The sequence below is a fragment of the Theileria annulata genome, chromosome 3 (genome assembly GCF_000003225.4).
Source record: "Theileria annulata chromosome 3, complete sequence, *** SEQUENCING IN PROGRESS ***".
Classification (NCBI taxonomy): domain Eukaryota; phylum Apicomplexa; class Aconoidasida; order Piroplasmida; family Theileriidae; genus Theileria; species Theileria annulata.
Window position 1 is genome coordinate 1,529,285 of NC_011100.1, and position 21,553 is coordinate 1,550,837.

Sequence of the window (21,553 nt, forward strand, 5' to 3'; positions counted from 1 at the left end):
ATTTTATTTTACATTTAAAGAATTTAATTTTACATTTAGAAATTGTTATTTGAACCTTCTAATACACATTTCGTACATTCACACACGAAACCATAATTCTGTTGTAATTGTTGATCAACCCTGAACTGTTGGTAAACTAACTTTAAGTAATTTCTCTTGACGATTTTTAAAACTATCATTTTCATCAATATACGATATTGTTCCCTCTTCTCCTTTCCTTAAATCAAACAAAGGGATTATCTACATCTTAATTGTTTTGATGTTTAATACATTTGCTCTGTTGTTTTTCCCATAATCGACCTCGAAGTTTGGTGCGCAAGAATGGTTCATCTTTGAGATGAAGTTGAATAGCCCTAAGCCTATTATATCAGGGAATAACTCCTTCCTAATCGTTTTAAACAAGATTTCTGCGTACGATTCTATGAGTTGATTCAAATCTTTCGACACATCGGTCCCTGAATTCCAATTAATTACCATTTTTGAGCTTTTACCTCTGGTTATTTTATATACATCTATCAGATCCTGAATACTGGATATTGTAACCTATTAATACCTTTGACAACATATCAATCAGTTCTTTCCCCTTTTGATCTTTAACCATGTTGTAAAGCAAATCATTTAGAGGATTTTGTATCTCAATATCAACGCAAACTAGATCCATCATCCCCTAGGTTGAAGTTAACGGTCTAGAACTTTACAACTTTATATAATATCAAGTTACCAAAAGCCTCAGATAAAAGTCAATAGAGAAAAGCTTTTCAACATCTTTATCAATTTCTATTGCCATGTTCTTGAATCTTTTAAGGCTTGTTTCGAGGGTACACAGTGATTCTGATGCTCTAAATTGATATTTTTGTTTATTCTAACATATCCAATGGGTTTCTTGAATTGGAGTCGAGAGTTGAAAGCTTGTCCCTTTAAGATTATTATGAACGTTAAACTAACCATGGTATACTCCAAAATTCATTCAATTTATTTATCCACTCATTAACAGAAGTTTTACCATAAATCGAGTCATACAGTATATTTATGTAGATTAAGCCTAAACTATTCATCTGATTAATTACTTACCAGCAAAGTAAAAATTCTCATGGGTCTTCAAGGCAAATCTAAAAAAAATTACTCCAAAAATAACAACCTCTCGAATATTCCCCAACTTTCTTTCTCTTCATTTGTGAGTTTACAGAGAATATCATGGGTACCGCATGATGCCTTAATTATATGTTTTAGATATAAAATTACTTCTAAGCATTCTTTACTACAAAAAACAAAATCGCAGTTTGAATTGCACCTTATAAGTTTTACACCTTCAATTTCCTGTTAAGAGTCTTAAATATATTAAAACTTTACAGGAAATTGGTGCTTGAATGAGTTAATTTTAGGCTCTAGTTCAGGGCTGATGGATTTCCCGGCTCTAAATATGTTTTAAAATTCATTTTCTGGTAATTTTAACCTACATTTTTAAAACATGGTTCAAATTTTCGACCAATGATCCAATATTCATAAAACAGTTAGAACAAGTTAGGGCTGATTTCCTAAAATATATTCATAAAACTATTTAAACTAACCTTGAATAGTAATGTGTGTATGAAAAAATTGGTTTATCCTGTAATTTAGACTCATGAACACTTAAATCCTTGAGTAATTTAATACCATAGCCCTTTCCAGAACCAATAAATTCTCTAGAGAATAAGTCTCCAAGATCTTGAAAAGAATCCATAAAACAATTATTTACACATAGGAAAAAATTTTTATTAAAATGAATAAAAATTTTGATAAACTAAACTATAATATCATTAATGTGTAACTCCCGATATTGAATAAAAATCAATTTATATTTAATGCTGAATTTTATTTATGTAAAATATAAGTTGTTTTTTAAAATAATCGCAATTTTGACCTTTAATATTTTATATTATTGTAGAATAGTTTACTCAATTAGTAAAAATGATTATCCAACCTCAAATAATCTAAAAGTTTATCAGTATTCTTTCGTGAATTTCAAGCCTTCCCTTGAAATGTCGCAAATTATAAAAAAGAAGAAGCTGGATTCCTCATCTTCTGAGGATTTCATTCCCACTAAAAGGATTACAACTTTAGAAGAGCTTGAAAAGTATTTTGTAAATTGGTTAAATTAATTTTTAGCTACGAACGTCTTGAGGAAAGAACCAAAGTGACTATAACTAAGGAAAAGATACCGTTATTTGCCAAAAATGAAATGTTCAGGTATTTTAACATTATGAATATTGAATTTTAGGAACATCGTTAGGCACTCCTTAAATTCACCTGAGTGTCGTGAAAACCAAGAAAGCGATCAGAAAACATATATTCTAAAAAGTAATTTTAAATACTTATAGGCTAACTGTGTAGGATGGGATTTACTCCCCTTGCCTCTGAGAGACCTAATTACCAACGAATCAATCGACCATTCCACAGTGACTCATAAAGTAAAATATGAAGATATTACACCAGGTATGGCTGAAAATTTTAATATACTTAGAGGAAGCCTTTAAATTGGTGGTAAATGACGACATTGGAGTTATGGTGGGCTTCGAAACAGTGGGACACATAGCACACCTTAATGTGCCTGAGGAGAGGTCATCCATTAAGAAACTTATCGCAAAAATAATAATAGACGTAAGAGCTTTTGAAGTAACAGCTTTTAGAAACACAAACATATTAAAACTGTAATAAACAAGAGGTCTGAACTTCAGAACCAGTTCAGAACAATGGACATAGAGCTGTTGGCTGGAGAAGAAAATTACGTAGCAAATTTGGTAAATTTTGCTCTCTTAAAGAGATTTAGGTTGAAAACGGTCTAAAATTTGAGGTTGACTTTGCAAACGTTTACTGGAACTCTAGGTAACTTACACCATGTTAAACAATATTTAGACTAGTTAAAGAAAGGACTAGGATAAGGGATCTTTTAGATTCTGATGACATTGTTGGTTAGTCTCCCAATGGAACATTTATTCTTAGTTGATATGTTCGCAGGAGCTGGTCCATTTGCCATTTATGCCTCTAAAAAGGGCTGTAGTGTGTTCGCCAATGATCTCAATCCTATAGGCATGATTTATGTATTCATAAAATACTATAGGTGAAAACTACATGAAAAGGAATGCTAAAATTAACAAAGTAACAGGCTTGGTCAAGGTTTTTAACATGGATGGAAGAGAGTTTTTAATTGACGTTATTAAGAAGAATAAGATACTGGATAAAAACACACTCGAGTATGATAAAATGGCGCTGAAGCCTACTGGAAGAGTCCACTTAATAATGAATTTACCCAAAATAGCAATTGAATTCCTTGGTAGCTTAGTCATAAATCATACTTCTTCAGACACACTGGTTGGATTAGCAGATAATATTGAAGAGGAGAATATTCGAAGGTTCATGGTGCACTGTTACTGTTTCAGTGGTTCAAATGAATACGAAAATGAGATCGAGCAACGCTTATCTAAATCTATCGGCACTAAATTACCAGAATATACAATAACAAACGTAAGGGGTGTTTCACCCAAAAAACAGATGTATTGCATCGAGTTTGAGTGTCCTGTTTCAATATTGAGAGGGAAGAAGGAGTAGAAGGCAGATACTGCGTTTGAAAGTTATGGGTTATATGGAGTTATACCGCCATGTGCAGTGGAATTAATTTTAGGATTATTTTTTAAAATAATTAATACATGTTATAACTTTATAGCTTATTTGAATCTCAGTTTATGCTATTGACACATTTCATTCCCCATCTATTAACTCTATGGATACCCCATCCTATGCTTTGAGCAAATTAGTACAGTTTATTGAATAACCAATCCATTAATTTTTAAAATCATATCCTATGTAGATTCTTCCATCACGTTCTACTGATTTTCAAGATAAAACTTACCCTCTTTCATACCAAACAACATTAAACAAATTTATTTACCTACAAAACCCGTTAAACTCTTTGAACAAATACTTACAAACCTGTACATCTGACGATTGAATATGGTATGTTCTGATTCTCTTAATTTATATTTCAGGGCCGTGTCAGAACCAAGACAGTTAAGCGTGCAGCTCGTCAAATAGTCGAAAAATACTATGGAAAGTAAGTAAAATACTCAATAAATGTTTAACTATTTTTTAGACTTGGATTAGATTTTCAGTACAATAAGAAGGTGGCAGAGGAAGTTGCCCTGATCCCCTCGAAGCGTATGAGGAACAAAGTCGCAGGCTTTATAACGGTATGCTAAATTAATTATCTAAATATTGTCTAGCACTTGATGAGGAGGATTCAAAAGGGTCCAGTTAGAGGAATCTCTCTAAAACTTCAGGAGGAGGAACGTGAAAGAAGGATGGATTACATTCCTGAGAAGTCGGAGCTTGAAGTGCCAGTAATTCAAGTGGATCAGGACACAGCGGATATGTTAAACTTTTTGAAGATTTCCCTTCCGAATCTCAAAGTCATGTCATTTAACGCTCATGAACACCGCGAAAGACACTAAGTAAAATTTTCTAATTTTATCTTTGTTTATGAAATAACAATGACCATTTATCATTTTATCTTTCATTTTATTCATGAATTTTATGTATAATGGATTTAATTTATATGACTAATTTATATATATGGTATGTAAGTTTATCTAGAATAAAAATCTCGCTAAAAAACAAGTCTAGGATCATTAGTAAAGGTCCCACACCTCAATAAATGGGCATGTTTCTTAAAATTAAATAAAATTAGAAATAAACCCGGATAAAACAATGTTTTAAAAATATAATTAGTTATTTATTAATATTGTGTGTAAAGGGGAAAGTTGCTGCGAAATTAAAAATAAATAGGGCCAGATCACCAGCATTTTCATCAGATCCATATTTAATCTACAAATATCACATGTCTACATATCCAAAACAATTCATATTATAGATTAAAAATAATAAATAATATTGTTTAAAACTTATTTAAAGTTAATAGATGTTGATCCGTTGCTTATTTAGTATACAAGATTCTTTGAATATTTTTGCAGGATAATTACACACTAAGCTCAAACTGTCACACATCTCCATGATCCTTCATTAAATAAAAAATTTAGATAGCAAAATAGTTATTTTGATCATTTTTATTTCAGTTAGCTATGGGGAGTGAAAGTTTGCTTTTCTTTCCGAAATCATCGATCCTACAAATAAAATTTCCATCAATAGTAAAAGGTCAATTTCGTGCGTAGAAAGTGTAACATTGAGAATATAACAGATTTTTTTCCAGAAATCAGTCCTATTCTTTCACTTGAGATATACTTTAGAGCTCTATAGATATTAGGTTTGTATAAAAAATTAAACAAAAATTCTTGAAGGTTCCAAAATACCTTATAATGTCAGGATCGTCAGATTCTTCATCACAAAATAGCAATTCTAGTACAAGTACAGATGTAAGTAAATCAGATTATAAAGATCATAATGTCCCTTGGCTTCATCGTTTTATGCATCATCATCACGATGGCCTAGTTAAAGCTGCTCTATTCTTGGCTGGACTTGCCCTCCTTTTCCCTCTAAGAATTGGATTAAATGGCGCATCATTTTGTTTAAAAAGATTTAAGCTGGATGAAGAAATTTTTAGCGTTTATGTTAACAGAGTTCACAATGCTATGGAGATGGGATGTATGATTGGGGTTACATTGGGAAACATATATGTTCTATCGTGTGAGAAGTACATGGAAGCAATATCTATAGGTATAAACTGGATTACCTTCGTGTTTGAGATTGTATTATTGTTTGTGTTTATAAGTGGAGGACAGCTTGGGAAGTTAACTCTGTTTTATTGGTCACTAGTAGCTTCAACTTTCATATATGGACTAAATCAGGTATGTGCATTTAAAATTGGTGGAGAGGCTATAGTGTATTACATGGCTGCAATGCCCATTTCTGGCATTTTGACAGCCATAATGCAATTTTCTTTCACTCGTCTTTTTGGAGATAGGAATGTTTATGATACTGATTTACTTGTGATTGCTTTTCAATTGGGTGTTTTTATATTTATTAGTTTAATAAGTGCATGCGTTTGGACGTTGGCATATATAGAACAAATTTCGAAGAATAAAAAATCAAAAGATAAAAATGAACCAAAATCAAAGAATTGTAAGAACAGCAACTCAGGTAAAATTATTCAAGAAAATGGTCCAGAGGGGAAAGAGACTAATAGTGGAGAAAATAAGGGAAAGAAAAACTGTAGGTTTACTCCGAATGCGATTTCTGGAATGTTAATGTGCATAATTGGTCTTGGAATAATTTATGCAATTTATCCAGCGATTGCACCAGGACAGCTTGTCACTTTTCAATACGTACAAAAGATAGAGATGGTAAACATGATTGTTTCAGCCTTGCCATCACTGATTATAGCTATCATTTCAGAGGCTACAGAAAATGGACCTAATAAGGAATGGACTGGATCTAATTCATTCTGGCATGGATTTATTGTTTTTGTTGTAATTGAAATTGTCGTGGGTATTATGTTTATAATATCACTCCACTACAAAGACACAGCCTTATCTCGAGCTATACTCAGAAACCCTTTAATGGCATCATTTTTGACAATTACATATTTTGTATGCCATATTATAGCCATCGGAGTAGGTTTCCCAGGTGTGGAGGCCAATTCAAACGGAACAGTTGCAACAGTGAACCTGTTCCTATCACTCCTGGTCATGAACACATTTGAGTTGCTTGGAGAAGGGTACATAGTGGAGTACAAGAAATACAGCATTCGTAACTGGCCCACAGATGGAATGACCATCGGTGAAGCCCTTAAATTCTGGATTAGGAAAGCATCTTTCAATGCGTGGTTAAGCTTAAAATCAAGTGTAACCACGGATGTAAGGAAAAAATTACTAGAGTCTGTGACATAGTGAAAAGAAAGAATTATATATCTATATATATATGTGTATGGAGGGTTATGAAGCACAGTTAATAATAAGATTATAAACTAAATTTTTAAATAGGGATTTCGCCTTAATTAAAATCGATTAAGGTAGGCTTTTGCTAAATTTATAGTAGTCGGACCTCAAAGGGTCCAAAATAGCCATTTGACGGAGGACCTAAAGAATTATAAAGATGAGCGAATACCTCTTCATCTGGTTTTAATTTTTTCAGAAGCCTTAGAAGCTGAAGAGAAGGAGGTTGTAATTTTATGATTTTAACGAGGCATGTACTCAGAGGACCCTCACCTAAAATAATTTCATGGAAAAAAAACAAACATTCACAGTTAGTCATAATACATTTAGTGTATGAGCTCTCTAGAAATGGAACCATGTCCATTATATATGAGCATAATCCCTCGTTGTCAGTTCTTCTTAACAACCGTTGGAAGTCTCGACCCAACTCCTTAACCATGAAATCTATGTCAAAATCAGTTTTAAAGTACTTGAAAATGAAATTCTTGTAATTCCAGGCTGAGTTGTTGTACACATCACCTGAAACCAGGAATTCCACGAATTCAAGTTCTTTGAACAAGTCGGAAACTCCAAAGTACCGAACCAGCCAAGTCCTAATTCTATTAAATTAAATCAATACTTACAGATGACCCCATGCACACTGATTCTTAGGTGATGTTGAGATCTCAAGCTTGACATACTCAATCTCGTTAAACCCAGAATTTGCCAGAGTGCAGATGTTTCGTCTATGGTTCCAAGGCTAAAAGATGTTTTATTTTATCCCTAGACTAACCTGAAATGCTTTAATTGATTCCATGGTTATTTTCCTAGTGAAATCTAAAGAATTATTTTAGGACAAAACATACTCAGCTCATCATTCAGATCAACATCAAGAGCTTTCAAACATTCATTGCGATAATACCAGGACGTATAATCGGCAGGATTATACTTTATTATTATAGATGTTAGGTACAGCCCCCTAGTACTAAACTCCTTGTTTTTAATTAGGACTTTGAAAAAAGATTTGGCTCTTAGTTCTATATAATTTTAAGTTCATTTTCACTCATGAATATGTACAAGTTACCTAGTATATCCTGTTTAAGTTCAAATAATAAGGGTTCGTCAGGTTTTTTTAATAATTCAATGTCCTCCCAAACTTTATCGCTATTGAGCATCTCAAGGTCCACTTCAAAGGGTTCGGGAGGGAAGTTTAGTTTCTCGCAGATAACCTGGGTATTCACACCCTCACATTCCTTTAACAAATCCAAGTCGGCCTCCATTCTAGCTATATACTCGGCCACTTGTGCTGGTGGATTCCCTTACTATCAGGCCAAATTGTTTTCTCGTCAGGATGAGTAAGGAAGTGGCTCTTGTACTTTTGCTTTATCTCGCTAATCTTTTTCTTCCGAGAAACTTTATCCAAATAGTAGTTCCTTCTCCTCAAATACAACGTATCTACAAATCTGTTTCTAGTCTTAAAGCATTTGACTAGTGAAGGGTCTTCTTGCAGTAGTAATCTTAGTCTATTCCTAAGCTGTACATCCACTTTTATGTCCTTCTTAGGCTGAAAATTTTCTTCCAAACCCTTTAGCGTATCTAATAAATTATTAATAATGAAACAGAACGATTGTACATTTTATAAAGGGGAAATATTTCGGATTTTCAAACTTTGAGGTGAAACATTTATCAACTTGGAAAGATAGCGGAGATTCTCTAAAAATTAGGTAATATAAAGAATGTGTATCCTGAATCGTGATTGAGTTTGAGAATGTGTAGGAATCCACAGATTCTAGAAAAGATTTTATGGAATCCTTGTTCGCGCTAAACTTTGCAACGGTGTTCCACAAATCTAAGATGGCTGGTTCGTCTTGTTTTCTTTTAAAGCGGGATATTTGCATAGCAATACAATGGCGCAGGGTAAAGTCCATGTGCATATACTTGCTTGGCCAGTACCATCTACATCTACTGGGGCCCTGCAAAGGTTTCAACCACTCCTCGTCTCCAACAAAACCTAATTAACTAATTAGAATTTATTTTCTAGGTTTTAGAAACGATTTCTTGAGTATCTTGACAAACCAGTGTTATGGCCAAAGATCGATAACTTTGCGCTGCCAATAATGTTATTCCATGAATTTTTGTATAATTTAGAGCTCCTAACCAATTTCTCTAAGTTTAATATTGAGGATCTTCCCATAAATTTACATATTTATGACTAACTTCCACATAATTTATTTTATGTAGTGTATAAAATGTGTAAGGAACTTTATAAATTAAATTTTTTAGTTAAAAGAACTACTAGACTAATTTAAATTCATTGGTTTTATGGATTCTCCTGTAAGAATCCTTTGTATTTGAGAATTTTGTGTAGTTCCCTCTCCTGAAAATATGATTTTAGATAGTTACACAAACCAGGTGTTGCTGGTCCTTGATCATTTGTTCTTGGGTTTCATTGAATTTCTTTAGCTTCTCACTGATCCTTTTTATTTTAAGTGATATGAGGTTTGGTAAAACTTGTGTTAGCTTGCCATCCTCCAATGAAGCGAGTTCTCCTGACCTTGCAGCCGCAGCATCCAGAGCTGCCTTAGCAGCCAATTGCAGTGTACTTGTATCTACCAGTTTATTCATCTGTTGAGGAGTATCCGGATTTTGAGAAGAATTATCTGTCGATGGTTCATTCTCTCCTTCTGGCTTATCTTCAGAATTTAATGAATGATCAAAAGAGTTCCTTTTCATTTCTTTGAAGTTTTGTTCCAGTTCCAACATTTCACTTTCGTTCACTAAACAAATTTGATATAGTTAAAAGTTACCCAAATCCTTCTTTGGAGCAGGCTTCGGGGACATGGTGTTATTTTTGCAGGCCTCGAAGATGACGTCGAATGCTGCCTTTGCGGCAGAGGAAGCCACCACAGGGCTTATAACACTTGCGCAAAATGAGAGCAGGGTTACTATTGGGTTTGGGCTATCAAAGAATGGAAATGAAGGGTTTATGTCCTCATAATATGGAGGTTCCATATAAGTTGTAAGTTTCAGCTTTGATGTAACATCATGCTCTAGTGGTGCGTTAACAAACTGTAATATACACTCATTGGGTGTGATATCCCCTCCGATATGTTGAGCTACACTTTGCCAATCAGTACCGTACTTCCTTATAGCTTCATATAGCTTCTCAAATTGTTTTTCAGACCATGGTTTTTGATCTTTGCTGTTTATATCCACTTTGGAAAGGCTTTCTGACAACCTTTGTGGGAGGTCGATCCTAACAAAGCTTTCCTTAGTTAGGGTCATTGGGTAGTTAGAGTTACAGTAGCATTGGGTACACCAAATTCCTCTCCTCCTCACTGAAGGACTCATTTCTGTAAATTTATTTAAACCTTACACTAACCTCCTAGAAATTCCGGTCCCAGAATATAGTATGAATTCCTGCATATATTATTGCATCCACAACATTTTGGGTAGTTAGATTTTGAATCGACATTTTGCCCTGAGTTTAACTCCGCTGAGTACCTGACCACATCTTCTGGTGAATCTGGGTCAAATTGTTCAGAGTTAGAGTCGCTAGAATCTGAAAAGTATTGTTCTCCAGTTTTAAAAACGTCGCTAAAGTTTTTGCTTGGCGTGCTAAACGTGCTTGACTGATCAGCTTTTATACTATCTTCTCCCTGAATCATTTTTTTTTCATTAGAAACTTTACATTCATTTTATTTCCATAAATCCTTTCTCCTGACTCATTTCTAGCTTGAAAGTTAATGATTCCCCAATAGTTCAGGAATGAGTGGATTTTCATCACTATTGATGCGTCTCCTCCTATATTTCGTTTACTATTACATTCATTACCTAGTTTCCGGACACATTCTGTTACCGACAAATATTTATCTGGTTCCTTTCTGTATAGGTTAATGATTTTATTTCTGATTTTTTTGTAATGTTCGCAAATGGCATCTTTATCATTGCCGTAGCCTACAACAACGTAAATTCTGCTGTGAAATCAACATAAAATCTATAAAATTGAGCAAATACCTATAAAAATGTTTTGGGTGCATTCTTCTTCTATGAAGTTGACTGAGTTTATGTCAAACCACTGCGTATACTCCGGTATTTCAAATTCAGATGACTCGTATAGTTCATAGGTGGAGGAAGATGAAGAATTTTTGGAAGAATCATCCTTGAGTTTCTTCTTCTTGAACATACCACCTTTTTTCTAGAAAATGCATTAGTTTACGTAGTAGGAATAAGTGGTATGTATAATAAGATGGTCAGATCTAAGGGTAACCTTGATGGATTTTAGAATCTTGGAATTTGTTGACTTGATACCGAATTTATTTTTAGGCATAATAGTTTAAATATATATTAAAAGTAAAAACGAAATTAGGGGTGCAGAAAATGGGAATCATGTGTTCCAACACAACATAGGAAGGGCAACAGATAATTTACATCAGATCCTATTCATAAATAGTTTCCTAAAAATGGTATATTTTATTATACTAATCTTACGTCCACCTTCGACAGATCATATTCACTGCCCGTCATTTCTCTCCATCTATATGGTGTTATTATGTTTTACACTAACAGTTTAAGCACATCGTTGGATGCGGACTCGAAATGCGAGGTGGCATCATAGGACTCAGTTACAAAGATCTGAAAATTTTTTATTACATGTGTGATGGTTTACATTGTCTTTACACTCTTTCGAGGTTGGTACGTATATGTCTGAGATGTTGATGAAGTGTTCTTCCACCTTCCCAATCAATCCCAACGCTGGGGTTATTTCTATAACACTTGTTATCAAATTTATACTAACCTGAGACGGGATCATTTGTTTCAACTGTTGTTGATATGATACATACGAATTTTCCTTTACTCGTGACCCCGTGCGAGTATGAAACCAGAGTTACATACACGTCTAAAAAGATTATATATATATATAATTATAATCAAATTGATATAACAATATCTTATTAAATATTTAAATAATCATGAAGTTAATGTTCCTATATAACTAATAATTAACATACCGTGTTTACGGTTAAGTTGTTTCTGAGGTATTATAATTTGACATGAAGATGCATTATTTGTCTCTGGAATCGGATTACTTAATATGCAGATGCATCTTATTACTTTTCCTGTGCTTTTAACCTTTTCTGGTGCCAGTTCCAGACAGTATGTTGGATCACATACTACCATTGAACATCTTGCAAGTTCCCCTTCCGCTGTCACTACTCCACAGACTTTTCCATCTTCATCAAACTTAAACTCCTTAACTGGCTTGTTTAACATAAATGTTCCTCTATGAATTGCGCATTTTCGGGAAAATGCCTCAGGAATCCCTCCCAGACCATATACGGGGTATATGAATGGTGATGATCCAAATCTCATTAGTGACTCCATATAAAGTTTCATCTTTTTTATTGGCTCACAGGCAGGCAGTTTTAGGTAGTCGTCGTTAGTGTAAAGTGCTACTGCGTGGCCCAAAAAGTCTATCGTGTTTTCTTCCAGTCCATAATGTTTGTAATACGCAGTTATGGACTCCAGGAACGGATTATGATTCTTCCACGTACTTTTGTCCCTTTCATTAAAGTTAAAAACAAATTTATAAAAGTTATGGCATCTGTTTTTTTCGAGAAAACCCATCAATGGTGATGAAAGAGCTTCTTTGTCAGATGCTGGGACCTTGTGAATGAACTTCTCGCTGTACAAAAAGTTCCCCTTCTGGTGCTGATACACGTAGCTTCCATCCAAAACTTGCCATTCCAGGTACTGGGATGTTTCGGTGGCTCTAAGAATTTTTACTAGCTTCCCTCCTGCCAGAACGAATTTGGGTATTAGATCAACATTCCAATCTCGATTAACTCCAAATGATTCGGGAGGCGTAGATTCTATTTTTTACATGATTGTATAATTTTATACCTCTTTTGAAGTATTTGTACAGGTTCGTTAGGTTTAACGAAGCTGACTCTCCTCCGTAGTAGGGGTTACGATCCATTACAAGTACCTTCTTGCCTACATTAATATTTAATAAAAACTTCGTTGTTTTATTAACACTAACCGCTTTGTGAGAGCAAGCCGCTTAAGATACTCTCCTTCAAGCCTGTTCCAAGAACACAAACCTAAAGTTGTAAATTTTGGGGGAACAAAAATTAATTAATTTTACTAAATATGTTACATCATATATTTCGTCCATTTTATTCTATAATTTACACTAATATATTAAAATTATGGAATTTATTTCAAATTATTTGCTGAAAGAATTTAAAATGTGTCAAGATATCAAGAATGAACAAAATGAAAATGTGTTATCTTGATATTATAGGTAATTAGCCGTTCAGTTCTAAAAACATAAACTAAATATAAATTAACTAAACCTAATAAGGTTATTGTTGAAAAAATAATAGTGGAAACATTTATGTTAAAATAGCTAATTGAAATAAGTTAATGTAAATAAGGGAACGAAATTCAAAAAATTAATCAAAAAATATTAAAAATATCCCGAGGAATCACAAGTGGAATTCATTGAATTTAAGGAATTGAGGAGAATGGGCAAAATATTATATGAGGTAAAGGCGAAAATCAAAAGAAAATCACTCAAAATAATAGATTAAAATTAGAAGAATGAAATAATATCAATTTAGTATAAAATTAAAATTATATATATATTGGACCGATATTGGATAGTATATCCTTGAAAGTGTTTTACTATCTAAAAATATTCATTTAAGAAATTAATATTTGTTATGTGCGAGAATAATAGATGTGATATTTTTCTGACAGTTCTAATTAGGTTGATTCTTCCCCATTATAGTGAGGTATTGTTCAACCAGAAACTCTTTCATTTTATCAACTTTATTTATTTTTTTTATAAATTTATTAATTCTTTTAACTTCTCCTTAAGGTTTGTTTCATATTTTTCTATTTTAAAAATTACTTTATCACCATAATTAATTTTATTTATATTTCTTACAAACTTAGCTAATCTAATTATTTTTTAGATAAAGATGGAGACTTCTGTTGATTTAAGGAAATATAAGTTGAAGAAGGCTGATCGCGTTGTCCCTTACAGGAGGTTGAACACCTCATTGAAGGACTGCAATCCCGACCTTTTCATTAATGCTTTCGCTGAACATATGAAACTCAAAGGATACCTTGAATGTCCAAAACGTCTTGATTATGCAAAAACAAGTGTTGCCAAGGAATTAGCACCTCAAAACCCTGATTGGTTCTATGTCAGGGCTGCCGCTGTTTTGCGTCATCTATATTTCCATCCAGACTCTGGAGTTGACAGACTCAGAAAGGCTTATAGTAGCAAGAAAAGAAACGGTTCTGCCCCTAATCACACTTGCAGAGCTTCTGGTAAGATTCTAAGGACTATTGTCCAACAACTTGAGTCGATTGGTTTCCTTGAGCAGGACCTTAAAAAGCGTGGCAGGCGTCTTTCTCGCAAGGGTTGCAATACTGTTAACGCTTTTGCCCGCCAACTAACTAGAGAAGTCATTAGCAGGACCTAATCTACTATCACAACTATTCATGAATATACACCTTAGTATTACACAATTCTACTATATATCTATTTTAAATAAAACTCTATATTTAAGCTAAAAGTTATCTATATTATCGATTAAACTCCAGATTTGCTACCAACATATTAATGAATAAAGAATACATGATAGAGTATATTATTTTTATTTCTTAAGTTTAGAAATATGCTTCTGGAGGAAGACAAGCGCCTCGGACTCCTCACCGAAATCCTTCACCGCAACACTGGTAGCGCCTACGATTTTGCGGGGCTTGCCTTCGATGTCATATTTACACAAACCAGACCACTGTCCCAAGGTCTTGGAATCAACATCAGTCTCAATTAGAGGAATGGAGTGTTCCTTACAAAGAGCCTGTACTAGTTTAACGTAAGCAGGCTCTGAGCATCCCTTAGAAAGAAAGCATACTTGGGCAGTCTTGGAATCTAAAGCCTTTGCGACCTCGTGGAGACCTCTTACGAGTCCACCATGTGATAGTGAAAATAATAATACCTTTTGGATTGCCGTGGATAAATCCGTGACATGTTCATCCTCGTCCATATAGTTAATGACCTCTGGGGATCCGTCTTCAGCCATTTTCAAGAATTAATTAATAATTACAAACTTTTTATTATTTCGAATTTGGTTTAGGCAAAATTGACAAGAAATCATTAATGATGCCTTGGGTTTGTTAAATATATATAAATAGAATTATGATTATTAATTATGCTTCCTGACAGGTTTACGGGCACAGAAACGGAACTATGTTAGTATGGTGAAAAAATTGTTTTTTAACAGAAAACCACTAAGGTGGTACCGGAATAATATATAATAAAGATATTTAGAGAAGGGAATATAAAAATAAAGCACTATTTTATGAGTGGTTATGGCTTATAAAGAATGGGGCTATTTACACCCTCTCTTTTACAAATAGTCCTTCAATTCCTTTCCCCTCCCACACCTTATTAATTAAAGTTAAAAATACATTTCAGCATAGATTCCTTTGTTTATATTCTCAATTAGTTAATTTTATATCCATGCATTTAAGAATCTAACCGTTGTCCAGGATTCCATAAATAAAAACCAACTAAATAAAATGTACATTTAATTAATTAAAAAATTAATATGTTTTAGTCATTTTGTGACTGAATTTAGGTAGAAATTTGAAAAAGAGAACTCGAGAAAAGCAAAAGTCGGTGATCCCTGAATAATCATGTTACTACGACCCGAATCCCTTAAGGTATCAATGGCGAATAATGTCCTAAAACTAACTGAAAATTTTAAATGCGTTGGTTCTGTCTTCTTGAATTGTTCGTTATTTTGAGATGATTGTAGAGAATCAGTATTTGTTCAAACGGTTAATGAAAAGTTCATTAATCCTCCTGTAACCACTCAATAAATGGTGCTATGGTTTCCTTCGCCCTGAGGTAGATGTTGTTGAGGTTTCCAGAGTGACGGTTGCTCTTGTTATAGTATCTGATGAAGTCAGATCCTTCGAGAATGTCATGGGAGTATAGAAGCTGTGAATAGTAGGGGTAGTTAGTTATTTCATGAGGGTTGGACTGGAAAATAAAATATTCAAGTGCAGAAATCTTTTCCTTAGCTGTCATGGAATACCCAGTGGCAGCCTTTACCAGTTGAATCCTATCCTTAAAGAGTTCTAGTGTAAGAGGTACGTCAGAACTGAAAATGGCAGAAAGAGCTATGAACATGCGACTTACGTTGTCAAAGCCTTGGGAAATCTGAAGCATGTGGAGCTCTTCAGAAAAGTCCTCACAGGTCCTATCGCCTTTCTCCAAGTAACAGCGTAACCTTGTGACTATTTCTGACAATTCAGGACTCTCGATGGATAACTCCTCTATCTTCCCCACCTTGTCAGATTTTTCAGTTTTCTCTGACTTGTCAACTTTCTCTGACTTTTCAGACTTACTTGGGTCACGGTGCTTCTTGGCCTTGTCGGACTTTAAGCCTGTGTTAATCGTCACGCCATTTGTTGACTCCTTTGAGCTTGAGCCTTCCTTTGTTATTTTTGGTATGTTGACTGGGTTCTTGATCATGTAGCTTGCGGCTTTGTGCGTCATATCCAGGGTTCCCTTGTGGCCACATGCGTTACATGAACACAGGAGCTCACCGCGCTTAACAAACAGCTCGATCTCAGGCAGCTGGCAGTTTTGGCAGAGTACATACAACTCTATGAACTTGTCTAATACGCCTGCTAGTGTTGTATCGGTATGTGCTCCGTTGATCAATGCCTTCTCTTCTGACTCCTCAAACTTTGACATAGCTCCTAATTCACAGCCAAAGAACTTTGTTGCGTATGTTGGTGGTCTCTTGAGTGCGCGAGCTATATCTCCCATATTAGAAATGTTAGTTTTAGTACCGTTTCCGCGGCCCTCGATCCTAGACTGGATTCTGGGCATTTTATAGCGGTAATTGGGGTCGTCTCGATATCGGGGAATGTTAACGTAAGACATTTTGCTAATCAATCCATTACTCAAATTCAGAGATTAAAATAACCTATGTTACATGTACAGTTTTCTGCAAATGAGGACCAAAGGCATTATAAAGTAACTATACAATATTGTAAAGTCTTAATTTAAAAAGTGGTAAATGCCTAAGACTAAAACTTTAAAATAACTCTATTTGCTTAAAATAAGTCAGGTCAATTTAAATTACTAATCTCCAACCATGTAAATTAATAATTTCTATAATTGATATGAAAATAGATTTGGGAATGATCAAAGTGAATGTTTGAACAGAATAGTCTCGAGCTTTCTTCATGAGAACTATTAAAATTTTAAATTAAAAAATACGATATTTACATTAATAATAATTATTGACCAAGTTTTATTCGCGTACCCAATAATCACCACAATAAGTAGGCACTTTGCTCAACTTGAATATAGCAACATTCTTCCACTAATACATCACTCTTCCTTTGTTATACTATTCATGGATAACATTTATTTGTTTATTCCATTATTTAACTCCAAAGCTTTTGCTTATTTTTCAACCTACACATGCCCACTATAACTTTTTGCATTCTTCCAAAAAGAATTGAGAATCCAATCCAAATTTTACTATTTAATACATACTTTTTATAAAAATTTTATTTCAACCTGGTTTAATATGGTTTTATTTTTAAATTTAAAATTTTTTATTTTTGATCTGATTTATTGTCTTTATTAAAAATCTTCCTAACTATTCTTTCACTTCAATTTTATTAGAAAATCCATTTATTACATATAGTTTAAAATTAGTTTTAAATAATATCAAAATTTTGAATTAATAACTGTCTATATCAGAATTGGTAGCCAAACAATGAATCACGAGATTTAAGAACCTCAATTTCCCTTGTTTATCCTTCTATTTTATGAAATGTAATTATTTTTGTAAAATTAATTTAGAATATGAACGATGTGTCAATATGTTACCCATTTGTATAAATCCGTTTATCCATGGGGAAATTACTCTAGATTTCATATATAATATTTTATGTGTAAATTATCATAATTTATAAAAAATGTATATCATTCTTTAAATGGACGATGATGAACTGGTCCAAACCCTCGAGTCACTTAACCTGAAACCTACCAATGTTGAGAAAGGTAGATTCGGTGAATCTTATTTTACAGACAAATCAACTGGAGAAAAATATATAACTCCAACCAAAAGACCAGATGGGACATTTAGAAAGGAAATTAAAATAAGACCAGGCTATGTTCCACCGGTATTTTAATTGATTTAAAAATTTTGTTTAGGAGGAACGGCAACTTTATGTTCCATTACACAGAAGAACCCAAACTAATCAAAATTTGACAAGTGAAAATAGTTTAAATTTTAATAAATCTAATGAAAAATCGACTAATAAAGAACTACCAAACAAAACAGAACCTAAGAATGAAAATAACTCATCAATTGGACGGCCTAAACAGCGAACTGTAACTTCTGGATTGAAAAACAACTTAAAACTACCAAAACAAACCAAGCATAATAGTAACAATAAGCCTCCACCTAATAATACTTCAAAACCAAAATGTGATAAAACGACTTCTGAAACAAATAAAAATAGTCGAAAAAACAATAATAATGAATCTTCTGATAAGAGGAATATAAAAAATGGCTAACATCAGGATTTTAATTGCCATGTAAACCACAAATTCAAGAGTAATTTGTAACAGATCTATAAATCTGACTTTAAATAAATTAAATAAATTTTAAAATAACATATATTAATGAGTATTTCAATAAAATTTATATATTCTAGTTATTTGCTGTGTGTAGTCACCTCGAAGTTTTACTCAACAATATTATTTAACAAAGATCTTATCAAATCAACCCCAATCAAATTATCACAATGTTTGTTTAAGGTAGATAGACCATTTTATTTTTTAAAAATAATCCTACAAGTGTGTAGTGTTGATGATTACAAATAGTTGATCTTGCCTTTTAGAATTTATATTTTTTATACACATCCATCAAATTGAACCAATAAGATTATTTATCAAGATGGATCCACCAACGGACGAAGTTATGTCGTTAGATATCGACCTTGCTCAAGTTGAATCAAATGAAGAAGTTGTTGTTACAACATCTGAACTTATAGGTCCATTTTCAACTCGTAAATACAGACTGAAATCAGGTCAGAGTTTCTCAATTGGATCAATGAAAGGCCCAAACTTTTGGCATGTGACCGAAACTCTTGATACAAAAAATCTGGTATCCGTTTCATATGTATATTTTGATGGTGACGGGAAAGCCTTAATACTCATTTTAGAATATGCGAATGGGACTAAACTCTATTACAATCGATTTAGTAGATATAGTAGTAGATGGGAACAGATTAGTGACATGACGGGGGATGTGGATCCAGAAAAGATTATGTTACCTAAACTTAAGGAAATATTTCGGAGCTTTTTCAGCTCTAAAGTTAAAATAAGCGAAAAAATCCTTCTAAGGAAATCTTACACATTCCGTCACGTAACATTCTTGATATCAGAAATACTTGATTACTGTGAAGGGTATGATAGTTATTGTTTCGAACCGGACACTGCACACTCTGTTTCAACAATCTCACTTGATAACACCAAATTAAAATTCCCCAATGATTTATCTTTTGTAAAAATATTATGTTTTTATTACGCAAATGATGACCTTACCACTCCGTTACTATTAGAAACGTTGGACTACAAATTTGGGGGTGAAACACCTCTGTATAACTATTATAAGCCAGAGCACATGTACAGTAAGAATTGGTTAACTGTTGAATCTGGAGCAAAATTAGAAAATCCAAAGGCTGACTCTGATCTCAAGAGAATTCTAGACCAAATACTGTTTGAAAATCATGAAAAAGAACTTGAAGTTATTCTAAAAGTCAGTCCAAAGACTTATCTTGAAACTAAAATGACGAGGTTTGAAGGTGTTCCTTTCATTGAACATGGTAGTCTAAGTTATGGTCACTTCTATAGGTCAATTTCACCTAAACTGAATGACTCATTTTTAGTTAAGATTTTGTTAATAAACGAAACTGTACAAAAAATTGATTTAAAATCTATTAGACTACAATCATTATTTGTATTTTTTACTGAAAAAAATTTGATGCCTGTTTTAATTTGTATCAAGAAGCATACTCATGGCAGCGGAAATGGAATGTATGAATGGTTTAAACAAAAAGAACTGAGTGGAACTGAATGGGAAAGATTAGATTTTGATGCGGATCCTGTGAAAGACAGGGTAGAAATAGAAAATCAAATTAAAAGCCTCCATGAAACTAGCATTTTTGGTCCTGATACAGTAAAGAGTCCATTATTTTGGTTCACAGTCGTCTTAGGACTAGTGATTGCTGTTATCTTTGGAATATTATTCAGCAGAAAGTTAGTTAACTTAATGAGAAGGGCGGTTGTTTATATAAGAGGATTATTTGGTTAGTGACGAATAACATTTTAAGATGACAAAAGTCATTAACTATAATATACATAAATCCTTATACATAAAAATAAAATATTTTACACATTCTGATATAATACTTTGGTATAAATTTATACAAGATTCTAATAATCTAACTTCATGTTAAATTAAATAATTGTTATTCAGTTTTAAATCTTTAAATTATTTACATTTTTGAACATAAGAGTAAAATTTATTTATGTCATGGGGTGTAAATGTCATTTTTAGTTTATTTTTAATATTTCTATCTATTTAAAGATTTTTTATTTCTTTATTTTTTAAATTTCTATCTTAATAAACTATTAATTGACTATTTTAAAATGATTTTAAATTGCGGAAGGTGTATTTCTAGACGCCCGTTAATTAATTCCCTCAGTGGATCAATGAATCATCTTAATAATCCAAACTTTTCTCAAAACACAGTTTTAACTAGAAAAAAAAGCACGAACAAGGAAGTTGGCGTTTATGGATACGAACCTTCAACAAATCCCTGGGAAGACAAGAGCTATAGGGCCCTGAAGAAAGATATGGGACACACTGGCTGGCCCATTATGGTTGCATCAAGTACCACCCAACCAATGTGGCAAAGTTACTTATCCCAGGACTGCACTGTGATCCCGAGGGACGGCTACGGCTGTCTTGCCACATTCCCTCCCGAAGTTTCCACAAAGATACTACACACATTCAGGCTTCCGCCTCAGTTTTACCCGTTTCTTAAAAAACTCGGTGATGACACTCCTTCCCTAAAGCCTTACATGGATAAGCTTATTATGGGTGTTTTCACAAACCAGGACTATGAGGAGATGTTTTACAAATTCGCAAAGCCCTTGAAGATTTATCGCAAGTTAATTCCAAAGCCGTACCGTACTCCTGAGGAGCAGGCTAAGGAGGCCGAAGTTTCCTGGGAGTCCTCGTGGTTAAGTTACCGCCAGAAGGTCGCTGCAGAGTACAACATAAGTGCTGGACTCCGTGAGTATCTCCTTGGAATGCTTATCGCTTTCTACTTTGCATACTTGTGGGCAGATATGCACAAACAATACCGTCTTGACATGAGACTTTTCTACCATGAGGCCCCTGAACACAAAATCAACTGGGTGAATCCCAGGGGCGACCTTCTATAACATTTTAATCTTTTAACCACACTAATTTTTTTATTTTTATTCCCATATACACTAGTTTATAAATTTAATTCTAAAATATAAA

General features: G+C 33.5%; 13 protein-coding genes across 13 annotated transcripts, besides 11 other annotated features; 6 read left to right on the forward strand and 7 right to left on the reverse strand.

Annotated features, from left to right (window-relative positions):
- Window positions 1-114: 114 nt before the first annotated feature.
- TA17850 (uncharacterized protein) lies at window positions 115-1,720 on the reverse strand (the record flags this gene model as incomplete). Its single annotated transcript, XM_950309.1, has 12 exons — window positions 115-240; window positions 271-522; window positions 554-667; window positions 722-839; window positions 868-915; window positions 946-1,042; window positions 1,072-1,109; window positions 1,139-1,212; window positions 1,243-1,317; window positions 1,351-1,414; window positions 1,458-1,535; window positions 1,569-1,720. 12 exons carry the CDS (start codon window positions 1,718-1,720, stop codon window positions 115-117), a joined length of 1,236 nt encoding a protein of 411 aa, XP_955402.1.
- Window positions 1,721-1,759: 39 nt separating this feature from the next.
- Window positions 1,760-3,585, forward strand: TA17855 (Met10+-like protein, putative; the record flags this gene model as incomplete). Its single annotated transcript, XM_950310.1, has 11 exons — window positions 1,760-1,803; window positions 1,925-2,113; window positions 2,146-2,226; window positions 2,258-2,337; window positions 2,371-2,472; window positions 2,501-2,687; window positions 2,726-2,777; window positions 2,807-2,862; window positions 2,893-2,948; window positions 2,980-3,036; window positions 3,098-3,585. The coding sequence occupies 11 exons, from the start codon at window positions 1,760-1,762 to the stop codon at window positions 3,583-3,585; spliced, it is 1,392 nt and encodes a 463-aa protein (XP_955403.1).
- Window positions 3,586-5,345: 1,760 nt separating this feature from the next.
- Window positions 5,346-6,875, forward strand: TA17865 (Theileria-specific integral membrane protein, putative; the record flags this gene model as incomplete). Its single annotated transcript, XM_950311.1, has 1 exon — window positions 5,346-6,875. The coding sequence occupies one exon, from the start codon at window positions 5,346-5,348 to the stop codon at window positions 6,873-6,875; it is 1,530 nt and encodes a 509-aa protein (XP_955404.1).
- Window positions 5,472-5,540: a sequence feature (9 probable transmembrane helices predicted for TA17865 by TMHMM2.0 at aa 43-65, 119-141, 145-167, 174-196, 211-233, 291-313, 362-384, 405-424 and 434-456).
- Window positions 5,700-5,768: a sequence feature (9 probable transmembrane helices predicted for TA17865 by TMHMM2.0 at aa 43-65, 119-141, 145-167, 174-196, 211-233, 291-313, 362-384, 405-424 and 434-456).
- Window positions 5,778-5,846: a sequence feature (9 probable transmembrane helices predicted for TA17865 by TMHMM2.0 at aa 43-65, 119-141, 145-167, 174-196, 211-233, 291-313, 362-384, 405-424 and 434-456).
- Window positions 5,865-5,933: a sequence feature (9 probable transmembrane helices predicted for TA17865 by TMHMM2.0 at aa 43-65, 119-141, 145-167, 174-196, 211-233, 291-313, 362-384, 405-424 and 434-456).
- Window positions 5,976-6,044: a sequence feature (9 probable transmembrane helices predicted for TA17865 by TMHMM2.0 at aa 43-65, 119-141, 145-167, 174-196, 211-233, 291-313, 362-384, 405-424 and 434-456).
- Window positions 6,216-6,284: a sequence feature (9 probable transmembrane helices predicted for TA17865 by TMHMM2.0 at aa 43-65, 119-141, 145-167, 174-196, 211-233, 291-313, 362-384, 405-424 and 434-456).
- Window positions 6,429-6,497: a sequence feature (9 probable transmembrane helices predicted for TA17865 by TMHMM2.0 at aa 43-65, 119-141, 145-167, 174-196, 211-233, 291-313, 362-384, 405-424 and 434-456).
- Window positions 6,558-6,617: a sequence feature (9 probable transmembrane helices predicted for TA17865 by TMHMM2.0 at aa 43-65, 119-141, 145-167, 174-196, 211-233, 291-313, 362-384, 405-424 and 434-456).
- Window positions 6,645-6,713: a sequence feature (9 probable transmembrane helices predicted for TA17865 by TMHMM2.0 at aa 43-65, 119-141, 145-167, 174-196, 211-233, 291-313, 362-384, 405-424 and 434-456).
- Window positions 6,876-7,014: 139 nt separating the features above from the next.
- TA17870 (protein farnesyltransferase alpha subunit, putative) lies at window positions 7,015-8,074 on the reverse strand (the record flags this gene model as incomplete). Its single annotated transcript, XM_950312.1, has 5 exons — window positions 7,015-7,513; window positions 7,544-7,659; window positions 7,693-7,736; window positions 7,766-7,936; window positions 7,984-8,074. The coding sequence occupies 5 exons, from the start codon at window positions 8,072-8,074 to the stop codon at window positions 7,015-7,017; spliced, it is 921 nt and encodes a 306-aa protein (XP_955405.1).
- A 110-nt stretch (window positions 8,075-8,184) lies between these two features.
- On the reverse strand, window positions 8,185-9,093 carry TA17875 (uncharacterized protein; the record flags this gene model as incomplete). The annotated part of the gene is made up of 3 exons (XM_950313.1): window positions 8,185-8,495; window positions 8,533-8,910; window positions 8,952-9,093. 3 exons carry the CDS (start codon window positions 9,091-9,093, stop codon window positions 8,185-8,187), a joined length of 831 nt encoding a protein of 276 aa, XP_955406.1.
- Window positions 9,094-9,219: 126 nt separating this feature from the next.
- Window positions 9,220-11,229, reverse strand: TA17880 (SWI3-like protein, putative; the record flags this gene model as incomplete). Its single annotated transcript, XM_950314.1, is given in 7 exon segments — window positions 9,220-9,276; window positions 9,303-9,676; window positions 9,707-10,270; window positions 10,282-10,547; window positions 10,592-10,856; window positions 10,917-11,097; window positions 11,170-11,229. The coding sequence occupies 7 exon segments, from the start codon at window positions 11,227-11,229 to the stop codon at window positions 9,220-9,222; spliced, it is 1,767 nt and encodes a 588-aa protein (XP_955407.1).
- Window positions 11,230-11,326: 97 nt separating this feature from the next.
- TA17890 (rabgdi protein, putative) lies at window positions 11,327-13,077 on the reverse strand (the record flags this gene model as incomplete). Its single annotated transcript, XM_950315.1, has 9 exons — window positions 11,327-11,338; window positions 11,382-11,436; window positions 11,467-11,534; window positions 11,569-11,666; window positions 11,698-11,799; window positions 11,912-12,772; window positions 12,804-12,896; window positions 12,943-13,003; window positions 13,060-13,077. The coding sequence occupies 9 exons, from the start codon at window positions 13,075-13,077 to the stop codon at window positions 11,327-11,329; spliced, it is 1,368 nt and encodes a 455-aa protein (XP_955408.1).
- Window positions 13,078-13,888: 811 nt separating this feature from the next.
- TA17895 (40S ribosomal protein s19, putative) lies at window positions 13,889-14,398 on the forward strand (the record flags this gene model as incomplete). Its single annotated transcript, XM_950316.1, has 1 exon — window positions 13,889-14,398. One exon carries the CDS (start codon window positions 13,889-13,891, stop codon window positions 14,396-14,398), a length of 510 nt encoding a protein of 169 aa, XP_955409.1.
- Window positions 14,399-14,572: 174 nt separating this feature from the next.
- On the reverse strand, window positions 14,573-15,001 carry TA17900 (40S ribosomal protein s12, putative; the record flags this gene model as incomplete). The annotated part of the gene is made up of 1 exon (XM_950317.1): window positions 14,573-15,001. The coding sequence occupies one exon, from the start codon at window positions 14,999-15,001 to the stop codon at window positions 14,573-14,575; it is 429 nt and encodes a 142-aa protein (XP_955410.1).
- A 776-nt stretch (window positions 15,002-15,777) lies between these two features.
- On the reverse strand, window positions 15,778-16,878 carry TA17905 (eukaryotic translation initiation factor 5, putative; the record flags this gene model as incomplete). The annotated part of the gene is made up of 1 exon (XM_950318.1): window positions 15,778-16,878. One exon carries the CDS (start codon window positions 16,876-16,878, stop codon window positions 15,778-15,780), a length of 1,101 nt encoding a protein of 366 aa, XP_955411.1.
- A 1,067-nt stretch (window positions 16,879-17,945) lies between these two features.
- TA17910 (uncharacterized protein) lies at window positions 17,946-18,531 on the forward strand (the record flags this gene model as incomplete). The annotated part of the gene is made up of 2 exons (XM_950319.1): window positions 17,946-18,134; window positions 18,166-18,531. 2 exons carry the CDS (start codon window positions 17,946-17,948, stop codon window positions 18,529-18,531), a joined length of 555 nt encoding a protein of 184 aa, XP_955412.1.
- Window positions 18,532-18,913: 382 nt separating this feature from the next.
- Window positions 18,914-20,332, forward strand: TA17915 (uncharacterized protein; the record flags this gene model as incomplete). The annotated part of the gene is made up of 1 exon (XM_950320.1): window positions 18,914-20,332. The coding sequence occupies one exon, from the start codon at window positions 18,914-18,916 to the stop codon at window positions 20,330-20,332; it is 1,419 nt and encodes a 472-aa protein (XP_955413.1).
- Window positions 20,210-20,269: a sequence feature (1 probable transmembrane helix predicted for TA17915 by TMHMM2.0 at aa 433-452).
- Window positions 20,333-20,670: 338 nt separating the features above from the next.
- TA17920 (uncharacterized protein) lies at window positions 20,671-21,471 on the forward strand (the record flags this gene model as incomplete). Its single annotated transcript, XM_950321.1, has 1 exon — window positions 20,671-21,471. The coding sequence occupies one exon, from the start codon at window positions 20,671-20,673 to the stop codon at window positions 21,469-21,471; it is 801 nt and encodes a 266-aa protein (XP_955414.1).
- Window positions 21,304-21,372: a sequence feature (1 probable transmembrane helix predicted for TA17920 by TMHMM2.0 at aa 212-234).
- Window positions 21,472-21,553: the final 82 nt, after the last annotated feature.